This window comes from Myxine glutinosa, chromosome 4 (assembly GCF_964187855.1).
Source record: "Myxine glutinosa chromosome 4, kmMyxGlut1.1, whole genome shotgun sequence".
Lineage (NCBI taxonomy): Eukaryota > Metazoa > Chordata > Myxini > Myxiniformes > Myxinidae > Myxine > Myxine glutinosa.
This window is the reverse complement of record NC_136264.1, coordinates 213,534,184-213,558,160: the sequence shown is the minus strand read 5'-3', so window position 1 is coordinate 213,558,160 and position 23,977 is coordinate 213,534,184. Positions and strand designations below refer to the sequence as shown.

At 45.8% G+C, this 23,977-nt stretch overlaps 1 protein-coding gene across 3 annotated transcripts in view; it reads right to left on the bottom strand.

The window, feature by feature from the left end:
• The window catches only part of OTUD4 (OTU deubiquitinase 4), an 88,444-nt gene extending 66,644 nt beyond the window's left edge, over positions 1-21,800 (bottom strand). For all 3 annotated transcript variants that reach the window (XM_068114382.2, XM_068114385.2, XM_068114384.2), the window contains exon 1: positions 21,526-21,800. In XM_068114382.2, the coding sequence (XP_067970483.2) occupies positions 21,526-21,654 (129 nt within the window). In that variant the 5' untranslated portion in view covers positions 21,655-21,800. The remainder of the gene's footprint in view (positions 1-21,525) is intronic.
• Positions 21,801-23,977: the final 2,177 nt, after the last annotated feature.

Below are 23,977 nucleotides of genomic sequence, written 5' to 3'. Positions count from 1 at the left end.
CCAAAAGCATCCGATTAATGGCCGATACGATGCCATATTACCACGCCATCCTATTGGCGCCTGCTGGGCGAAGGCGATGCGAGCCGTCCGCTGATTGGACAGTCGAGTGGTGTGAACCAAATGGTCTTTTTATTCCCTTGAACATTTTAAATTAGGATATATAAGGAAACGTCTTTATCGTCATTTTAATAAAGTTAAATGGAGTGACGTTGCGATTCTCGGGTCGTATTCAACTATGTGTGAATTATATAAATAACAACTCACGGTCTGAGGTAACTCGGCTAAAAATTATCCGATTTGCACCAAATAAAGTTCATGAATGGTTGCACAGACCCCTACTTCTCACTAAAAGTGGAAATAGAATGTAAATCGGAGTTAAAACAAGCCCGCAAGGTCGCTCCGTGGAGCGGCCTGCACGTACTCAACTATGTGTGAATTATATATAAACTAGCAGAAGTACCCGGCATTGCCGGGCGGGGGAGGGGAGGGGAGGGGAACGGGGGGGGAGGGGAGGGGAGGGGAACGGGGGGAGGGGAGAAGAGTGGGAGGGGGAGGGGGAGAGGGGAGAAGAGGGGGGGATGGGGAGGGTGAGGGATGGGAGGGGGTGGGAGGGGGGAGGGGTGGGAGGGTGGAGAGGAGGGGAGGGGGGAGGAGGGAGAGGGAGGGAGGGGGGGAGGGGAGGAGGGGAGGAGGGAGGGGGAGGTGAGGGGAGAGGGGGGAGGGGGGAGGGGGGAGGGGGGAGGGGGGAGGGGGGAGGGGAGGGTGGGGAAGGGGGGAGGGGGAGGGGAGGGGGGAGGGGGCGGATGGGGGTAGGGGCCGGAGGGGGGAGGGGAGGGGGGACGGGGGAGGGGGGAGGGGGATGGGGGAGGAGATGGGGGAGGGGGGAGGGGGAGGGGGGAAGGGGAAGGGGGAGGGGGGAGGGGGGAGGGGGGGGGGAGAGGGTGGGGTGGGGAGGGTGAGGGAATGGGAGAGGGGGAGGGGGAGGGGTGGCTAGGGGGAGGGGGAGGGGGTGGGAGAGGGGAGGGGGAGGGGGGAGGGGGAAGGGGGGACCCGGCAGAAGTACCCGGCATTGCTGGGTGGGGGAGGGGAGGGGGAAACGGGGGGGAGGGGAGAAGGGTGGGGGAGGGGAGGGGGAAAGGGAGGGGGAGGGGAGAAGGGAGGGGGTAGGGTGGAGGGGGAAGGGAGGGGGAAAAGGGAGGGGGAGGGGGAAAATGGAGGGGGAGGGGAGAAGGGGAGGGGGAGGGGGAGGGGAGAAGGGGAGGAGGAGGGGAGAAGGGGAGGGGTAGGGTGGAGGGGGTAGGGTGGAGGGGTAGGGTGGAGGGGTAGGGTGGAGGGGGAAGGGAAGGGGTGACGGAGGGGGAGGGGAAGGGGGAGGGAAGGGGATCGCCAGTCAACAATGACGTTGCAGTTCTCATGGTCGGAGAGCAGCACAACAATCGGACATAGTCCTGCATATTCGCAACAGCACGAAGCGGATTTTGGAGACTCACCGATCCTGTGACGTCCTCCAGTACTGGCGTTGCCGGGCGGGGGAAGGGAGACCCGTACATTCCCAACCCGTACATTCGCCCTCTCGACTCAAGCTCAATCGGACAAAAGCCTCGCACAAATTACACCGTGAAGGCCCAATGGTCATGTCTATGCTACAAATCACGGGCGCACTGAATTGAAAATACTAGGGCATTGCCCGTACGTGGGTGCCCGTTCCTTGCCAAAAAAAAAAAAAAAACGCTACCCGTACGCTCTACCCCGCCCGTACGCCCGTAAACAAAAAAAACAACGCTCTTCGCTTCCGCCCTTCGCTCTGACTGAATTGGGAGAAATAATGCGCATAAGAAATCGAATTACGTACCGTAATGGCGGTCAGCTCGTAACGCGCTCAGCTCCGCTCGTCTCACATCGGCCACGCCTACGCAACAAAGCGTTCTGTGATTGGCTGCCGGAAAGCGTGCTGCCGGACAGTCTTCACTGTCCGGAAGTTCGCAAATCGCAGTTACGATGAATCGTTTTAATTTAATCGCAGTTTGAATTCGTTTTAAAACATAGTTTAACGGCAACATAGTTTTCCAACGTGAAATAAATGAATACGCTGTCAAATGTGCCGTCCGAGGCAGAGTCTGATCGCCACGTTCGGCACACGTGATAGCTCGCTGCTCTCTGATTGGTTGAATCGTTTTTTGGACATAGCTCGGTAAGTAATTGTCCGATTAATATGAAACCTTGAAAAGGCACATCCTCGGGTCCCCAGCAATATACCTGGCAAGTTAAAAGTATATCGGACCCGTGGTTGTCGAGAAACAGCGGTCACAGACACACAGACACACAGACACACAGACACACAGACACACAGACACACAGAGATTACTGGAATTATAGATAGATATAGAACGCTCATACTCCGTGAAAAGTGAAGCCGCCGTGTCGCCATCTTGGTCAGCATGACTCGACCAACTCGCTTCGCGGATCTCATTTTGTGTGGCAATGAACTGCTCCAATCGGTTACGGAAGGGTTGTGGAAAGACGTTTCACAGCTGTTTCAAAGACATTTAATTCATATCGCACAAAATCGATACAAAACACGATCGCATAAAAGGTGAAAAAACGTGTGACGTGTGACGGGATGGAACATCACGTGATCGCTCTGAGCGAATCAGCGAGCTGCTATGGAACCGGCTGAGATTAGCGGGTACTTCGCTGAAATGCGCTGAGGTAAATATGAATAAAAAATATGGATCGTCAAATATTTTGAGTTCAGCCATGTTTGTCCCAGGCTCAATGGCCATGTCTGTCAAATATCAAGCACGTAAGCCTCTCCGTTTAGGAGTCTATCGGTAACATTACACACACAAACTGTGTTTTATATATATAGATAACAACTCGCGGTATGAGGTAACTTGGCTAAAAATTATCCGATTTGCACCAAATAAAGTTCATGAATGGTTGTACAGACCCCTAATTTTTTTTTTTTTTTTTTTTTTTTTTTGTATACAAGATCGAGGCTCGTGAAGGAGCGAACATTTATCACACAGAAAGACAAACCGACACACCGACACATAACCGACAAACCGACACATAAAACAAAAAGCATCGGGAGCGGTAGACAAGATGGGGAGAGAGGGGGAAGGACACAAACACAACATTTGAGAGCAGGAACCGAGAGACATGGAGACATCGAGAGATCTGTGGGAGGGAGAGGGCTTTGGGGGGGAGGCATGGGAAAGGGGGTGGGAGAGGCATAAAACATATGGACACTGCCAGGACTACCAGGAAAGAAGTTGGAATTACAAACAAGGTGGATCTGGGGTGAATTAGTGGGGGTAGAAAAGATCAAGGTTTTGGATGGGGGAAGATAAGAGATGGTGGTGAAGAGCTGTTTTAAAGACCTGGAGGGAGGAGTGGGATTGAAGGGTGTGTGGGAGTTTGTTCCAGAGGCGGGAGAAGAGAGGAATGAAGGAGTGAAGGTGAGCAGAGAGCTGAGATTTTGGCAGTTTAACCATCAGAGGCTTGCTGGCAGATCTTGCGCGACCTGTAGTGGGGCAGATATGTGAAAAAGATGTTCATTTCCGGCAGAAAGTGTGAAATTTCGCATACAGGGGTATTTTGGGGCGCTGATTTCAAAAATTGGCGGATCCAAGAGATCTAACCAATGGACCGGCCGCCATCTTGAATTCCAATATGGCCGCCAAGACGAAATGTTGAAATTCCCTATCTTGGGTTCTAAATGACCTGTGGCGCTGAAATTTGGTACACAAGGGTATGTTGACATGCTGAGTTCAATAATGCAATAATTTGAAATGTCTGACAAACGGTATGGCCGCCATTTTAAATTCCAATATGGCCACCAAGACAAACATCGATGTTTTCATTGCTTTAATAGCACAGTGTACGGTAATGTCATAATGTTAAATCATTTGAGCATTATTATGATAACTGGAAAATTGTTGCATCTCAAATCTACTGATGGGTTTGTAATTTTGTCGAAGGCAGTAGAAATTTGGGAAATTCAGCGCCCCAAAATACCCCTGTATGTGAAATTTAACACTTTCTGCCGGAACTGAACATTCACATGACATTCCAATAATTAATTTTTTAAATGTTTTTTCTCTTTCAGATCCAATGTCGAAATCAAAGAAAACATCGTCAACAATTCCAATGCCAACAGACTGGAACATTTGCGCTCTTTGCCAGAAACGTTCTGAAAATGAACCACTAAGAGATGCACGTAAGGGCAGCAATCAGTCGTGTCTAGACGTCTACGAGAATCTTGCTCAAAATCTCAAGGCATTGAATGATTTAGGTGCCTTGCCTTGCGGGATAAACATTTCCCGACTAGATGATGGTTGCGGTATTGCAGAAACCCTAGCTGCGCATGCTGCCAAATGGCACAAAAACTGTTATGTGCAGTGCAGCAGCTCTCGTGTGGCCAGGGCTGAATCAAGGGAAAGAAAGCAAAGTTCAGACCTTAAACTTGGTGAAGAAACTTACTCGCCTGTTAAGAAAAGACTCAGAACAAGTTTCAAATCTCCATCCGTTGAACAGAGTACTGCTAGCACATGTTTCTTTTGTGATAGCATTATCAGTAATGAAGAAATAGTCCACAGAGCGGCAACAAAAAATGTAGATTCCAATGTTCGATTGATGGCAACAGAATTGAGGGATACAAAACTCCTGGCTAGATTGTCTGTAGGTGATATGACGGCATCAGATGCTGTTTATCACAAGAAGTGCATGACTGTTCTCCACACTCGATACAGATCATTTGTAAGAAAGAATGAGGAAGCCAGTTCAAGTGAAAATATGCCACCAGAATCAGTAGCTTTGGCCGAATTGATAGCCTATTTGGAAGAAATGAAGTGTACAGATGACAGTTACACTTTCAAGTTAGCCGATCTCACAAAGCTTTATACAGAACGTCTGGCACAACTGGGAGGTGATATCTCAAAGAGGATTAATTCAACTCACCTTAAGGACAAGCTTCTCAGACACCTTCCGCAACTTGAGGCACATAAGAGAAACCATGAAGTGGCACTGTCATTCAAAGAGGACATTGGTGAAGCTTTATTGCATGCTTGTAGACAAAGCTCTGACAACGACATGGTCATTCTCATGAGAGCTGCCCAGATTGTGCGCAAAGATATTTTGCAAAAGCAATACCAATTCAATGGATCCCTAGTTAACGAATCGTATAACAACTCACCACCATCATTGGCAGCGTTGATGGAAATGATTCTTGCTGGTACAAACATACAAAAACAAAACGCAAACAACAAGGGAGGCGTCTCTGTGCAATCCTTAACTCAACTTGTAACATTCAACACTATGAAACGAGGAAGGTTGGAAACTACAGCAGTACGTCACAATTTGAAACGTGAAACATCACTGCCACTTTACCTGGGTCTTCTCATTCATAGCAAAACAAGGAAACGGGATCTCGTTGACGTTCTTTTTCAACATGGTTTGTGTGTTTCCTATGACCGCATACTGGAGGTATCCACAGATGAGGCCAAGAGTCATAGAAATATACAAACATGACAGCGTTGTGTGTCCAACAAAATTGCGAAGTGGAATATTCACAACAGGCAACCTAGACAACATAGATCACAACCCATCATCAGCATCAGCACAAAGTTCATTTCATGGAACCGCGTTATCACTGACACAACATGTTTCACATGACAAAAGTGGCAGCATTCGAAATCATGAGAATGTCACTGAGAATGAGAACAAACAGCGCTCCAAAACCATAGCCGCCCTTCCTGCATCTTACAGTGATGTGCCTCCTGAAACATTTCCAACTAATAATCCCATTCCAAGAAAACCAAAAGGTCCATCCACTCCAAGTGTGTCCTCCGGAATACAGGACAAAGAAAGTCAGTAGCTTTCGTTTGTACAAAGTCTGCAGGAGAAGGAAGGTCTTGAGAGTGAAGATAATATCTCCTGGTCAGCATACATGGCAAATCTGCAGGTTGAAGTTCCTCGGCCTCCTGCAATTACAGGACTGCTACCTCTGTTCCGCGAGAGTGCTCACACATTGGCAATGGTGAAGCATGGAATGAATTTTATCAAGCAGGCGACAGAACTAGTAAACCCCGGACAAGTTCCAGTTCTGACCGTTGATCAACCACTCTATGCAATTGCAAAGAAGATTCAATGGACTTGGCCAGGTATATATGGTGAAGACAAGTTTGTTGTGATGATGGGAGGACTTCATGTAGAGATGGCCTTGTTGAAAGCGATCGGCAGCTTCCTGGAGGGGAGTGGCTGGGCAAGTGTAATGACCAGTGCTGGTGTAACAACAGAGGGAAGAGCAGATAGTCTTCACAAAGGTTCGCAAATATCGAGGTCACAATGGGCACACCAAGTCACAGTAGCGGCGTTGTACGCTCTGCAGCGAAAGGCATACGATGACTACCGGAAAACATGTGAAACTGAAGATTTACAATCATTTGATCTTTGGAGCAAGAAGATGGCTACAAAGTACCCCCAGTTTTGCTACTGGAATAAAGTCCTGCAGTTGGAGTGTCTTCTCTTGGCATTCATAAGATCACAACGGGAAGCCAACTACACGCTCTATGTGGAGACTCTCACGGCGATCATTCCGTGGATGTTTGCCATGGACCATTACCATTACGCCAGATGGTTGACAGTGCATGTAACAGACCTTCAGGAACTTTCAAACGATTCCATGGATATCCATCGTGAATTTGTCAAGGGGAACTTTGTCACTCAGAAGTCATCACACAATTTCTCTGCTATGGCACACGATCAGATACACGAACAGCAGAACGCTTATGTGAAAGGTGATGGTGGAGTCATTGGAATTACTGAGAATGAAGGGGCTCTTCGCCGGTGGATGGTAGCTGGTCACAATGGGCCAGAATCCTGAATGAGTTTGAGGACCTGTTTCAAAGACAGAGGCAAACTGATGTCCGCCACCACGAACAATTGCCTAGTGTCCAGAAATCCTTTGCATCAGATCTCAATAATGCAATCAGTTCCTTTGAAAAACTTGGAAACCCGTTTGCGGAAGACAGTAATGACTTGTATGTGCTTGACACAAAGGTCATCATGCCTGATGAAGTGATAGCCGCAGTGCGATCCATGGAGGACACTGGCAAAACACAATTTGACGGATTTGTGGGGCAGCGAATCAAGGATCCTTCTGACAATTTCTGATAGCATTTCAAAGAACAATCTGCCACTGTTGAAATCGAAGCCCAAGAAAACACCTGGAAAGTCTGAGGCGAAGATTACACGTATGAAAAGTAATGTGGAGCTCTTCTCACGAATGTACATTTCTTGCCAAACTAGAGATGGTGATCTTAACACATTTTATGAATATGAGTGTCATGGGTGGCCACCTGCATTGGCTGAAGGTATCAATACAATGCGGCCACCAACCGGCAAGGCTGATCTTTTGCCCTGTTTGGAAGCTTTAGCACAACGTCCTCGTGATGCGCCCAAAGGAGAAGTTCGTATTTTCGATGGGGCTGCCTTAGTCCATCATTTGGAGCCTAAGAAGTGCAACAGTGTGATCAGGACATTTGGTGACTATGCACAGAAACAGGTCCTTCCGTACATTGCCCGAAAGTTAAATGAGGGGACTGTGATGCGTGTTGATGTGGTGTGGGACACCTACAGAACGGACAGTCTCAAAGAAGGCACCAGGCTTGGTCGTGGCACTGGCATACCACTCCATGTGACTGAACAGACATCCGTGCCACGAAACTGGAGCAGCTTCCTTCGTGTAGATTCCAACAAAAAGACATTATTCAGTTTCCTTGCTGATTCCCTGCAAACGATGCCTATTCCAGAGGGAAAAACACTTCTTACAACCTTAGAAGAAGAGGTTAAATCAAAGCCCCCTTCTGATGTTTCTCAAATTCAACCATGTACGCATGAAGAGGCTGATTCACGAATGATGCTACATGCTTGGCATGCATATCAGCAGGGGTACAGAAGTATCGTCATTCATGCAACAGACACGGATGTGGTTGTGTTGGCTATCGCAATGGCAAGCATTATGGACGGTTGTGCAATGTGGTTGGCATTTGGACATGGAAACTATTTCAGGCACATTGCTGCTCACACTATTGCGACTCACATTGGCCCTGAACGCTCATGGGGGCTTCTATTCCTGCATACTGTTTCCGGATGCGATACTGTTTCTGCCATATGTGGGATTGGCAAAAAGACTGTGTGGAGCATATGGAATTCCATGTAGTGTAGCAGCATAGCAAACCTGTTGTGCATTTTGTGATACAAGCACCAAATTTGGTACACTAGTAGACTATCATATTATGAAAAGATCTGGATATTGGGCCATCTCAGATTCAGAGATTTGATTTTTGCAAGATTTCGATTCGATTGGGATCGAAGAGAACACCTTCTTCGTCTTCTGTACAGTGAAGTTGCCAGCCCTGAATTCTCTGGCTACATCTGGGTGCTTCATTGGGAGTGCAACCGTGTCCCTCAGGTGAACAGGGACCCACCTGGCATAGTGTGTGTGGTCTAAGGCATGGGAGAACCATGGGACCAGTTCCGTCAGGGCATCAAGGTACGTCGTGAATGAAGCCTGCCGCAGAGAACGCACGTAGACCAGTACCAACATCTCTAGTTCCAGCACAGTTGCCCAGTACTGAAAGTTGGGAATGTCTTCTCCTCTCTGGTGACACCGGTCTTCGAACTCAGGCAGGTCTTCTGCATCATCAGCATATGTCATACAGTGGCGTTCATACGCACGGTGTTGCAGGATGTGCAGTGCCGCTGCAGTGATTTGATGAGCTCTTCTTGTGCGGGTGACGTGGGCAGCTCGTAGGAAGGAGTCGGCCGTCCGTGGCGTTGCAATCTCAGCTTGCAAAATCTGCAAATCTTGCAAAAATCTAATCTCTGCATCTGAGATGGCCCAATATCCAGATCTTTTCATAATATGATAGTCTACTAGTGTGCCAAATTTGGTGCTTGTATCACAAAATGCACAATTCTTTTGAATATTTGGGCTAAGCCGCCCCACTAATGCCAAACTTGGGGGAGGTCTTCAATAATCTCTCACATGCACCAGCGGAAGTAACAGATGATGACATGGACAACATAGAGAGGTTCTTCGTTGTTCTGTACAGTAGAACTTCCCCTCTGAAGAAAGTGAACGAAGCACGCAAGCAGCTGTTTGCTCAGGGAAATCGGCAATCGGAAAATATTCCACCGACAAAAGAGGCACTGCGTCAACATGTGAAGAGGGCAGTCTTTCAGGCCGGTCACATCTGGGTACAGTCCCAAATTGCTAACTCAGAGCTGCCTTCACCTGCAGATTGGGGATGGGCTAAAAATGCAGATGATGTCTGGCATCCATTTTGGACAGTAATGCCAGAGGCGTCAAAAGGGTGCCGAGAGCTGATCAAGTGCAAGTGTAAAAAACGGTGTGCTGGAAATTGCAAATGTTCTGCTGCTAATCTACCATGCACAGAACTATGTTTCTGCTCTGGACAATGCTTCCGAGATGAGCAGTAGGAGAAGTAAAACGGATGGAAAAAAGCTTGCAGCATGTTACGGCTGCCAACTGGTACGAAATATACTTTGAAATTAGCTCTTTGACTTGTTATATGATTTGTCAACTAGGGATCCATTGAATTGGTATTGCTTTTGCAAAGAACCCGGGATTTTCAACATTTCGTCTTGGCGGCCATATTGGAATTCAAAATGGCGGCCATACCATTTGTCAGACATTTCAAATTATTGCCTTATTGAACTCAGCATGTCAACATACCCTTGTGTACAAAATTTGAGCACCACAGGTCATTTATAACCCAAGATAGGGATTATCAACATTTCGTCTTGGCAGCCATATTGGAATTCAAGATGGCGGCCTGTCCATTGGTCAGACCTCTTGGATCCGCCAATTTTTGAACTCAGCATGTCAAAATACCCCTGTATGCAAAATTTCAAACTTTCTGCCGGATGTGAACATCTCGTGCAATTTTTGTTACATATCTGCCCCACTACTGTAGGAATATTTGGGGGACAGAGCACAGAGAGAGCTGGGGGAGCAAGGCCGGAGAGGAGTCGGCAGAAGACAGAAAGACCACCTACCTGCCTGCGGTGAGTGAGTGAGTGAAAGGCCCTCAGAGATAGCTTCATCACGGGAGATTCCAATGATTCTGAAAGCTTTGGTTTCAACAGCGTGAAGCCGAGCTAGGTGTGAGGCAGGAGCACCAGCCCATAGGGGAGAACAGTATTCCATTGAGCTGCGGATGAAAGCCTTGTATGTGGTGAGGAGCTCAGGTGTGCCTAGGAAGGACTTCGCACGACGGAGGATGCCCAGTCGGCGACTGGCTTTGCAGGCCAGCTTGGAAATGTGGTTTTCCCAAGAAAGATCATGGCAGATAGTGAGACCCAAAAGCTTGAGCGACAGAACTTCTTGGAGAGGATTGTTGAGAAAGTAGATGGGAGGGTTGTCCAGTCGATCTTTTCGGAGAGACATAGTAAGAGTGTGAGATTTGTCAGGATTGAAAGACATGTTCCACTTGTTAGACCAGTCTGTGATTTTGTCCAGGTCTTCAGAGAGTGAGGAGGCTGCAGACTGCCGATCTAAGGGAAGAGGAATGGAGCGGCAGAGAGTGGAGTCATCAGCAAAGAGATAGAGAGGATTTTCCAGAGAGTCGGAGAGATCATTGATAAAGACCAGAAAAAGCACAGGGCCCAGCACACTGCCTTGGGGAACTCCAGCCTGAACAGGAAGGGGAGATGAGAGAAATCCATTCAGGGCCACACGTTGACTACGACCAGAGAGGAAGTCCGCAAGCCATGCATGGAGATTTCCATGGATACCATAGGAGTAGAGTTTGGTGAGCAGAGCTGGGTGCCAGACCGTATCGAAGGCACGTGATATGTCGAGGGAGACAGCTCTGATTTCCTGTTTGGCATTGAGGACCTCCATCCATTGTTGAGACAGGAGAAGCAGCATGTCCAGAGTAGAGTGACCTGGTCTGAATCCAAATTGATGATCAGAGATCAAGCCATTGGAGAAGAGGAAAGATTTCATATCCGAAGCAATGATGGATTCCATGACTTTGCTGATAATTGGGAGCAGGCTGATTGGTCTGTAGTTAAAAGGATCTGTTTTTGCACCTTTTTTGTGTAAAGCGGTAATGTTTGCTGATTTCATGGATGCTGGCAGATGACCTTGAGCAAAAGATAGGGTGAAAAGAACAGAGAGAGGGTGAGATAGAGTGGCAGAGCAGGATTTTAGGACCCGTGGGCTGATGCCGTCTGGTCCAGTTGCAGAATCAGAGTCGAGGTTAGACAAAAACTCCTCCACCTTGTCAGGAGAGAAGGACACAGAGTCCAGGAGCAGTTGGGTTCGACTGAGAAAGGTGGGAACAGAGAGAGATGGGTTTGGGACTAAAGATTTTGAGGCAAACACAGAGTTGAGGCATTCGGCTTTGTCACGTGCGATGTCAACTGTGTGGCCATTTGAGGTAAGGGAGGGGATGGAGGGGGCACAAACACCAGAAACTGATTTGACCAGACGCCACCAGGATTTGGAGGAAGGAGACAGGTTTGAGAGTTCGTTCTTGAGTGAGGAGAGATAGTGCTTCCTGGCACTCCTGAGGGTAGACACACACTTGTTCCGAGCTTGGTGGAAGGAACTGAGATTGCCTTCAGTTGGATTAGCCTTCCAAGAGGCAAAGGCAAGTTGTTTCAGGGCAACTGCCTCACCACAAGATTCGGTGTACCATGGACGGGAGGAAGGGCCCGTGCTTTTTCTGGTCTTCATCAATGATCTCTCTGACTCTCTCGAAAATCCTCTCTATCTCTTTGCTGATGGCTCCACTCTCTGCCGCTCCATTCCTCTTCCCTCAGATCGGCAGTCTGCTGCCTCCTCACTCTCTGAAGACCTGGACAAAATCACAGACTGGTCAAACAAGTGGAACATGTCTTTCAATCCTGACAAATCTCACACTCTTACTATGTCTCTCCGAAAAGATCGACTGGACAACCCTCCCATCTACTTTCTCAACAATCCTCTCCAAGAAGTTCTGTCGCTCAAGATTTTGGGTCTCACTATCTGCCATGATCTTTCTTGGGAAAACCACATTTCCAAGCTGGCCTCCAAAGCCAGTCGCCGACTGGGCATCCTCCGTCGTGCGAAGTCCTTCCTCGGCACACCTGAGCTCCTCACCACATACAAGGCTTTCATCCGCAGCTCAATGGAATACTGTTCTCCCCTATGGGCCGGTGCTCCTGCCTCACACCTAGCTCGGCTTCACGCTGTTGAAACCAAAGCTTTCAGAATTATTGGAATCTCCCGCGATGAAGCTATCTCTGAGGGCCTTTCACTCACTCACCGCAGGCAGGTAGGTGGTCTTTCTGTCTTCTACCGACTCCTCTCCGGCCTTGCACCCCCAGCTCTCTCTGTGCTCTGTCCCCCAAATATTCCTACAGGTCGCACAAGATCTGCCAGCAACCCTCTGATGGTTAAACTGCCGAAATCTCGGCTCTCCGCTCACCTTCACTCTTTCATTCCTCTTTTCTCCCGCCTCTGGAACAAACTCCCTCACTCCCTTCAATCCCACTCCTCCCTCCAGGTCTTTAAAACAGCTGTTCACCACCATCTCTTATCTTCCCCCATCCAAAACCTTGATCTTTTCTACCCCCGCTAATTCACCCCAGATCCACCTTGTTTGAAATTCCAACTTCTTTCCTGGAAGTCCTGGCAGTGTCCATATGTTTTATACCTCTCCCACTGCCCCCTTCCCACGCCCCCTCCCCCCAAAGCCCTCGCCCTCTCTCAGATCTCTCGATGTCTCCATGTCTCTCGGTCCCTGCTCTCAAATGTTGTGTTTGTGTCCTTCCCCCTCTCTCCCCATCTTGTCTACCGCTCCCTATGTTATATGTTTTATGTGTCGGTTTGTCTTTCTGTGTGATTAATGTTCGCTCTTTCACGAGCCTCGATATTGTATACAAAAAAAAAAAAAAAAAAAAAAAAAAAAAAAAAAAAGGGTAAGACAACTGAAGACGAGATGGGATAAATCTGTGCATGAGAGAGATCAGTTTGCTTTGGAAGAATTCCCAGGAAGAATTGATGTCAGAGGCAGTGGAGATGGGAGACCAATCCAGACGATTGATGGCTGCTTGAAGCCCGTCCCAGTCGGCCTGAGTGAAATGCCAGACTCTTCGACGCTGAGGAGGCTCTCTGAGAATGGCCAGAGAGATGTCCACTTTGACAAGCACATGATCAGAAGAACCGATTGGAGCAGAAGAAGAGCAGCAGACATTAGCAGGGAAGTTTGTCATAACCAAGTCTAGAAGAGAAGAAACTCCATTGGCTGAGATCCGGGTCGGGAAATTGACAGATTGTGTCAATCCCAGTGAGTCACAGAAGTCCTTTGCTGAGGTGCCATGACTGGTGAGAGAGGAACCCACACCCAACCAGGTGGCATGATGAGAGTTGAAGTCACCACATATGAGGAAGAGAGAGTTGGGATGAGTGGATAGAAGTTGGTCCATGTTGTCAGAGAGTGAAATGTAAATTGAGTCATCACTGTTTGGGGGACGGTACAGAACACATATGAACAAAAAGTGGGAGCGGAGAGGAAGCCGTAGCCAGAGGTACTTCTGGGGGTGAGGAGGAGAGAGGGCAGTGCAAGGAGAATGAGGAAGAGAGTTTTTGATAAAGATAGCCACCCCACCACCAGGACGAGGCTCAGGTCTATCATACCGGAAGAGGGAGTAACCAGGAAGAGATATTGAGGAATCAGAGACATCTTGAAGGAGGAAAGTCTCTGTTAAGCAGATCAAGTCTGGATTGTCAGAAGCAAACACTCACTACTTCTCACTTCTTCTCACTCATCTTCTTCTTCTCACTTCTCACTTCTCACTTCTCACACTCCTTCTCACACTTCTCACTTCTCACTCATCTCACTTCTCTCTCACAAAGACTTCTCACTAAAAGTGGAAACAGAATGTAAATCGGAGTTAAAACAAGCCCGCAAGGTCGCTCCGTGGAGCGGCCTGCACGTACTCAACTATGTGTGAATTATATATAAATAACAACTCGCGGTCTGAGGTAACTCGGCTAAAAATTATCCGATTTGCACCAAATAAAGTTTATGAATGGTTGCACAGACCCCTACTTCTCACTAAAAGTGGAAACGGAATGTAAATCTGAGTTAAAATAAGTGTTTGTTTTGTATCAAGCAAATGCACACTGAGCATGCTTGCGAACGAGCTGCGTTCTGGAGGTGACGTCACATGGATTACGTCATCGGCTTTGAGGTATGGGGCAGAATTTTTAGGGGCGTTCCCAAGTGGTTCGGTTTTCTTTCATTTTTAATGTTTCAGAGTGAATATAACAAAAAATCAATGCCATATTTGAATTCACCATAAAAAGACATTTAGATGACATCAAATGCATTTTAAGTGAGATTCCGTGGCTGTGGACCTTTAAGAGCTATCTATATAATAATCTATATAATAATAGCGTAAGGACTCGACTTTGTTATCCCTTTTACGCCGCACCCAGTGACCCGATGCCCACGGCACTAATGGATTTACGATCTACGAACCGCGCTCTTTGTTTATCACGTACAGGCATACTCGAAAAATCTGAATTAGCCGACGTTGGGACCCAAAAGCATCCGATTAACTGCCGATACGATGCCATATTACGACGCCATCGTATTGGCGTCTGCTGGGCGAAGGCGATGCGAGCCATCCGCTGATTGGACAGGCGAAGGCGAAAGCAAGCCGTCCACTGAGTGGACAATCCCAGAGCAAGCATTTGTGCCGGTGTCGGCGATCGTTGTGCATATACGCACTCTTCATTCTCATCTTTCTTCCTAACTCTTACTCGGACAAGCAAATCCCCTATGCCATCCATAATGGTACACTCTATCCATACACCACATCCTCCCTTCCGTGGATGTTCCACGGGTTTCGGCTAGTACTATAATAGTCATGGTACATGTATGGCATGCTATAATAGTCATGGTACATGTATGGCATACTATAATAGCCATGCTACATGTATGGCATACTATAATAGCCGTGGTACATGTATGGCATACTATAATAGCCATGGTACATGTATGGCATACTATAATAGCCATGGTACATGTATGGCATACTATAATAGCCATGGTACATGCATGGCATACTATAATAGCCATGGTACATGTATAGCATACTACAATAGCCATGGTACATGTATGGCATACCACAATAGTCGTGGTACATGTGTAGCACACTATAATAGCCATGGTACATGTGTAGCATACTATAATAGCCATGGTACATGTATAGCATACTACAATAGTCATGGTACATGTATAGCATGCTATAATAGTCAAGGTACATGTATAGCATACTCTAATAGTCATGGTACATGTATAGCATAAAATAATAGCCATGGTACATGTATGGCATACTACAATAGTCATGGTACATGTGTAGCATACTATAATAGCCATGGTACATGCATGGCATACTATAATAGTTATGGTACATGTATGGCATACTACAATAGTCATGGTACATGTATAGCATACTACAAGTCATGGTACATGTATAGCATACTATAATAGTCATAGTACATGTATGGAATACTATAATAGTCATAGTACATGTATGGCATACTATAAGTCATGGTGCATGCATGGCATACTATAATAGCCATGGTACATGTATGGCATACTATAATAGTTATGGTACATTGGTACATGTTATGGTACATAGCCATGGTACATGTATGGCATACTATAATAGTCATGGTACATGTATGGCATACTATAATAGTCATGGTACATGTATGGCATACTATAATAGTCATAGTACATGCATGGCATACTATAATAGTCATGGTACATGCATGGCATACTATAATAGCCATGGTACATGCATTGCATACTATAATAGTTATGGTGCATGCATGGCATCTATATAATAATAGCGTAAGGACTCGACTTTGTTATCCCTTTTACGCCGCACCCAGTGACCCGATGCCCACGGCACTAATGGATTTACGGTCTACAAACCAAGCTCTTTGTTTATCACATGCAGACATACTCGAAAAATCTGAATTCGCCGACGTTGGGGCCCAAAAGCATCCGATTAACTGCCGATACGACGCCATCTTAAGACGCCATCGTATTGGCGTCTGCTGGGCGAAGGCGAAGCGAGCCATCGGCTGATTCGACAGTCGAGTGGTGTGAACATGGGTGGTGTGAACCAAATGGTATTTTTATTCCCTTGAACATTTTAAATTAGGATATATAAGGAAACGTCTTTATCGTCATTTTAATAAAGTTAAATGGAGTGACGTTGCGATACTCGGGGTGCGTTGCATAAATCCTCGTAACTCAGAGAGGTGTAGCAGGTGGCGAGACGTAAGGAAGCTTAAAGATAACGAGCTGAAAACAGACGAACGATATGTCAATCTCTTTCCACACCGAACGGCAATAAAAGTATGAGAGCGGGAAGGCATGGCCTGAGCACTTCGAGCAGAGAGGACTGATTGGACTTAACTTAAAGAGAAAAAATTGGAGCTTAACGAAAGAAGATCCCATGAGCGCTCCCCTATGCCATCCATAATGGTACACTCTATCCATACACCACATCCTCCCTTCCGTGGATGTTCCACGGGTTTCGGCTAGTACTATAATAGTCATGGTGCAAGCATGGCACTCTATAATAGTCATGGTGCAAGCAAGGCATACTATAATAGCCATGGTACATGTATGGCATACTATAATAGTCTGTTTCACAGAGGATGCTGCACAGGGGAGGAGGCTGTTTCACAGCATCACTTGGTTGTCTGCGACATGCATGGCATTCTATAATAGTCATGGTGCATGCATGGCATACTATAATAGTCATGGTGCATGCATGGCATTCTATAATAGTCATGGTGCATGCATGGCATACTATAATAGTCATGGTGCATGCATGGCATACTATAATAGTCATGATGCATGCATAGAATACTATAATAGTCATGGTGCATGCATGGGATAAGTCATGGTATTTGGATGGTATAGCCATGGTGTATGTTTGGCATTAGTCATGGTATATGCATGGCATTAGTCATGGTGTATGCATGGCATTAGTCATGGTGTATGTTTGGCATAGTTATGGTGTATGTTTGGCATAGTCATGGTGTATGCATGGCATTAGTCATGGTGTATGTTTGGCATAGTTATGGTGTATGTTTGGCATAGTCATGGTGTATGTTTGGCATAGTCATGGTGTATGTTTGGCATAGTCATGGTGTATGTTTGGTATAGTCATGGGTATATGCATGGCATTAGTCATGGTATAGCCAGGGTGTATGTTTGGCATAGTCATGGTGTATGTTTGGCATAGTCATGGTGTATGTTTGGCATCGTCATGGTGTATGTGTGGCATAGTCATGGTGTATGCATGGCATAGTCATGGTATATGCATGGCATTAGTCATGGTGTATGTTTGGCATAGTCATGGTGTATGTTTGGCATAGTCATGGTGTATGTTTGGCATAGTCATGGTGTATGTTTGGCATCGTCATGGTGTATGTTTGGTATAGTCATGGTGTATGTTTGGCATCGTCATGGTGTATGTTTGGTATGGTCATGGTGTATGTTTGGCATAGTCATGGTGTATGTTTGGCATTGTCATGGTGTATGTTTGGCGCAGTCATGGTGTATGTTTGCCATAGTCATGGTGTATGTTTGGCATAGTCATGGTATATGCATGGCATTAGTCAGGGTGTATGTTTGGCATAGTCATGGTGTATGTTTGGTATAGTCATGGTGTATGTTTGGCATAGTCATGGTGTATGTTTGGCATAGTCATGGTGTATGTTTGGCATAGTCATGGTGTATGTTTGGCATAGTCATGGTGTATGTTTGGCATAGTCATGGTGTATGTTTGGCATAGTCATGGTGTATGTTTGGCATAGTCATGGTGTATGTTTGGCATAGTCATGATGTATGTTTGGTAGAGTCATGGTGTATGTTTGGCATAGTCATGGTGTATGTTTGGCATAGTCATGGTGTATGTTTGGCATCGTCATGGTGTATGTTTGGCATAGTCATGGTGTATGTTTGGCATAGTCATGGTGTATGTTTGGCATAGTTATGGTGTATGTTTGGTATAGTCATGGTGTATGTTTGGCATAGTCATGGTATATGTTTGGTATAGTCATGGTGTATGGCGTAGACATTAATCAGAGTACAAACTCAACACTTCTCCCTGAATGAGTACTGTTCAATAAGAAGTTATCCACTCAAACTCTTTGAAGAGCATATAACAGATTAGATGTGAGCAGCAGGTTGTTTAGTAAAGGGGCTTCGAGCCCAATCCCCACGCAGTGGGAGACGTGTGTGTGTGTGTGTGTGTGTGTGTGTGTGTGTGTGTGTGTGTGTGTGTGTGTGTGTGTGTGTGTGTGTGTGTGTGTGTGTGTGTGTGTGTGTGTGTGTGTGTGTGTGTGTGTGTGTGTGTGTGTGTGTGTGTGTGTGTGTGTGTGTGTGTGTGTGTGTGTGTGTGTGTGTGTGTGTGTGTGTGTGTGTGTGTGTGTGTGTGTGTGTGTGTGTGTGTGTGTGTGTGTGTGTGTGTGTGTGTGTGTGTGTGTGTGTGTGTGTGTGTGTGTGTGTGTGTGTGTGTGTGTGTGTGTGTGTGTGTGTGTGTGTGTGTGTGTGTGTGTGTGTGTGTGTGTGTGTGTGTGTGTGTGTGTGTGTGTGTGTGTGTGTGTGTGTGTGTGTGTGTGTGTGTGTGTGTGTGTGTGTGTGAACTTTTTTTTACCTTTTGAGTTTTGTCATCACATTTTCAACAAAACTTTATTATGATCATGTGGAGAAGACAATTTCATAATTCCGTCAAAGGGACAAAGGTCAGCTTGACATAAAATCGCAAATTTTCATTTGATTGACCGAAAATTTTAAGAATTTGCATATTGCAACACCGAATTGTTTCACAGATCAAAATATAGAAGCAGATTGTTGTACACCGCTCCTTTCTTATTCCACCTTCAGGTGATGCATGACGTCATCGCGGGGCACAGAATTGTTAGGGTTAGTTTCAGAATTGAATTGTTCGGGCTGAAAAACAGCGCCATGTTTTCTTGTTTGTTTGTTTTTGTTTGTCCGGGTGATATCTGAGAGCGAGGAAGCTGAAATTTGGGCACAATAGTGAGCACATGCTTTGGCAAAACAATATTTATCTATTTTTCTGATTAATTAATTGATTAATTACTTAAATATTATAGGTTTATTAAGTAATTATTTATTTTCTTTGTCATCCGGGCAATATCTCAGGCACCTTTTGAGCGAGGAAGCTGATATTTGGACACGACAATGACCAAGTGATTTGGCTTTAAAGGATATTTTTGATTTATTAAGAAATTAATTATTTTTGATTAATCAATTAATCGATTAATTCCTATTTTTTTTCAATTAATTAAATTATCCAGTTGATTAAGAAATTAATTATTTTAAGATTATTCTTTATTTTTTAGTTACATAATTAATCAATCCATTATTGTACACCACTCCCTCCCAATTCCGTCTGCATGTGCTGCACAGCGGCATTGCCGGGTTCCTCGGGCTCCTCGGGTTCCTCGGGCTCCTCGGGCTCCCCCGCAATGTCATGTACTGGAGGATATGTTATTTATTTATTTCGCATGGGGTGGTGTACTTTGAATGTATCTGTGCTTGTTTTGTTGTTGTTTTTTTAGAGAAAAGGTCGAAGGTCAAAGTTGCATAAAATCGCCAATTTTCACCCGACTGAATTGAAATTTTAAAAATTTGCATCTTGAGTCAGAATTGGTTCACCAATCAAAAGCTAGAAGCTGTTTATTTTTTTTCCATCAAAATTCTGAGGTAAACGCTGCAATAAAATCATCAATTTTTATTTTTGTATTTTTATTTAAACTGTTTTCGTCATGTTTAGCATATGGAAAATAGGAAGACTTTGGATGCAGACGGACTTTGCATTTTCAGATGTTTTCTTGTTGAAGATCAGAATGGTCTCTCAGACTATGACAGAGGAGGATACTGCACAAACATTCAAGATCAAGGCAGATAAGCATTGGCGGGGAGATTCATTCTACCCCGATTCCTTGTACATGTACAAACCTCGTACATGTACAAACCTGGCATATAAATAAACTGTGATCGGAAATTACCGGACATCATAAACTACCCATACATCATGATGATACATCAACACCATATTGTCCCATCAACATAACAACCAGGACACCAATCCCATTGTCATGCCAAATAGTACCCACTCACTGTAACTACCCCCATCACCATCACCAAGCCTCAACACAACCCCATTGGTAGCATTGATACCATGACTGATATTAGCGTACACAGCACAATAATCCAATATTGTAGGTCATAACAATCTGTGAATGAACAAACCTCACCACGAACCACAGCATCATTACCACGAACCACAGCATCATTACCACAATAACGTCATGCCACACTACAACTACCACAGTCACTCCATACCACAGTATGACTACCACAATCACTCCATACCACAGCATGACTACCACAATCACTCCATGACTACCACAATCACTCCATGACTACCACAATCACTCCATGACTACCACAATCACTCCATGACTACCACAATCACTCCATGATTACCACAATAACGTCATGCCACACTATAACTACCACAATCACTCCATACCACAGTATGACTACCACAATCACTCCATGACTACCACAATCACTCCATGACTACCACAATCACTCCATGATTACCACAATAACGTCATGCCACACTATAACTACCACAATCACTCCATACCACAGTATGACTACCACAATCACTCCATACCACAGCATGACTACCACAATCACTCCATGACTACCACAATCACTCCATGACTACCACAATAACGTCATGCCACACTACAACTACCACAGTCACTCCATACCACAATATGACTACCACAATCACTCCATGACTACCACAATCACTCCATGACTACCACAATCACTCCATGACTACCACAATAACGTCATGCCACACTATAACTACCACAATCACTCCATACCACAGTATGACTACCACAATCACTCCATGACTACCACAATCACTCCATGACTACCACAATCACTCCATGACTACCACAATAACGTCATGCCACACTATAACTACCACAATCACTCCATACCACAATCAATTCATACCACACGCACTATGACTACCACAATCATGTTATACCATGCCATGATTACCACAATCACTTCGTACCACACTGTGACTACCACAATCACTCCATACCACAATCACGACTACCACACTGTGACTACCACACTGTGACTACCACAAGTACAACCACGTCATACCACAGAATGACGACAACAATCACTCCATGACTACCACAAACAATCCATGACAACTACAACCACTTCATAGCACTCCATGACTACCACAACCACTCGATACCGCACCGAGGTTACCACAATCATTCCAAACCAATCACCACCACGACCACTACAAACCGTACCGAGTACTGGACCGTACCTGCTCGGCCACGGCGCGAAAGAGACAAGACCCGTCCTTTGCGATGAACTTTCGGTAGAGGCCATGACTGGACAGGTACTCATCTATAGACTGCGCCTGCTGAGGCAACATCCGTTTGCTCTTGTACATGGCGAATGTCCAGCGAGGCCAACAAAACAAACCCGCCGGACACGAAATAAAAATAACAAGACGACGCGATGCGAGAAATAAAAAGTACAACAACGACACTAAATTAAACTACAACCCCCTAGCCCCGGCCTCAGTGACCATGTAACGGCATGTCGGTCACAATCCCAGCTCGCCGATCTCTCTCTTGGGCCTTTCCTAGTCTTTCTGCCTTCCGTGAGCCCGCCAGGCCGTCTCACTTAATCCGGCCTGCCCGCCATGGGCCGCCGTTGCGCCACGTGACACCCATGACGTCACGGCACGAGCAAAAGCTCCTCGAGCCGACGCAATATCCGGGCGACGCGTCATATCGGCAAATAAACAACAACAACAACACAAAGAGGAGGAGGAGGAGGAGGAACAGGAACGAGACCCGGAACAAGACGAGGAAGAACAAGAAGAAGAAGAACAAGAAGAAGAAGAACAAGAAGAGGAAGAACAAGAAGAAGAAGAACAAGAAGAAGAAGAACAAGAAGAAGAAGACTAAGGGGAAGAAGAAGAAGAGGGGAAGTAGAGGCGAGTTGCACCAACGACGAAAACGTCACGGCAGAAAGACTGGTCAAATGAAGGGCAGTTACCCTTTAATAAGGACAAATGGAAAGTACCTCATGATCAGTATTACCATTAATATTATACGAGTCGGGGTAAACCTACAGGTACCGGTAGTTCATCACGAAAAGGGTATCATGGGTGTGAATGTATCGTCCATTCTCACACCATAAATCTAATGCTTGAACTTATTAAAAGAACATTCACTCGGCTCACACCAGAAAACCTACCAGTTGTCTATAGACACTGCAGGACTACCCTGGTAGGACCACACCCTGCATATGGCAACATTCTCCAGATCTCGACCGTGAAGGCCATGGCCAAGACCCATGGTTTGGAGCATGTGATGGTTTGGAGCATGTGATGGTTTGGAGCATGAATTGGTTTGGAGAATGAATTGGTTTGGAGCATGTGATGGTTTGGAGCATCTGATGGTTTGGAGCATGTGATGGTTTGGAGCATGTGCTGCTTTGGAGCATGTGATGGTTTGGAGCATGTGATGGTTTGGAGCATGTGATGGTTTGGAGCATGTGATGGTTTGGACCATGAATTGGTTTGGACCATGAATTGGTTTGGAGCATGTGATGGTTTGGAGCATGTGATGGTTTGGAGCATGAATTGGTTTGGAGCATGTGATGGTTTGGAGCATGTGATGGTTTGGAGCATGTATTGGTTTGGCGAATGTGTTAGTTTGGAGCATGTATTGGTTTGGAGCATGTGATGGTTTGGAGCATGTATTGGTTTGGAGCATGAATTGGTTTGGAGCATGTGATGGTTTGGAGCATGAATTGTTTGGAGCATGTGATGGTTTGGAGCATGTGATGGTTTGGAGCATGAATTGGTTTGGAGCATGTGATGGTTTGGAGCATGTGATGGTTTGGAGCATGTATTGGTTTGGCGAATGTGTTAGTTTGGAGCATGTATTGGTTTGGAGCATGTATTCGTTTGGAGCATGTATTGGTTTGGAGCATGAATTGGTTTGGAGCATGTGATGGTTTGGAGCATGAATTGTTTGGAGCATGTGATGGTTTGGAGCATGTGATGGTTTGGAGCATGTATTGGTTTGGCGAATGTGTTAGTTTGGAGCATGTACAGTAGTGACCCCTAATTCCGAACGCCCCTCATCTCGAACTACTCTAATTCCGAACTGTAAATTCGAGAAAATTTTGTCCCTAATTCCGAATGTATTTCTATAACCGAACCGCCAACATAGCGTTAGCGTCGTTCATATTTCCCGCCGCGAGCGTCGAGATTTTGAAGGCTTTGAAGAACCTATTGTGCCTGCTATTGTAGCATTGGGTCAGTCCATGGGCTTGGAGGTGAGTGAAGAGGATGTGGAGGAGTTAGTGGAGGATCACAACAAGGAACTCACCACAGAAGAACTTCAGCACCTCCACAAGATGCAGCAAGAAGAAGTGGCAGTGGAAATTTATTCAGAGGAGGAAGAGGGAGCTAGTGGTAACATTTCCAGTGCTGAAATTAAAGAACTGTGCTTCCATTGGTCTAAAACACAGGCCATTGTTGAAAGGTGGCACCCTAATAAAGCAGTGGTTAACAGGAGCATTAACTTGTTCGGTGACAATGTGATTGACCACTTCAGAAAAATTAAGAAAAGTCGCCAACACCAGGCAACTTTGGAGAGGTGGTTCTCTAAAGAAAGCAAGCCTAGTGAACCCCAACCCTCTACAAGTGGTGTTAAGAGACAAAGAGAGCAAACACCAGAAGCACAGTCATCTGA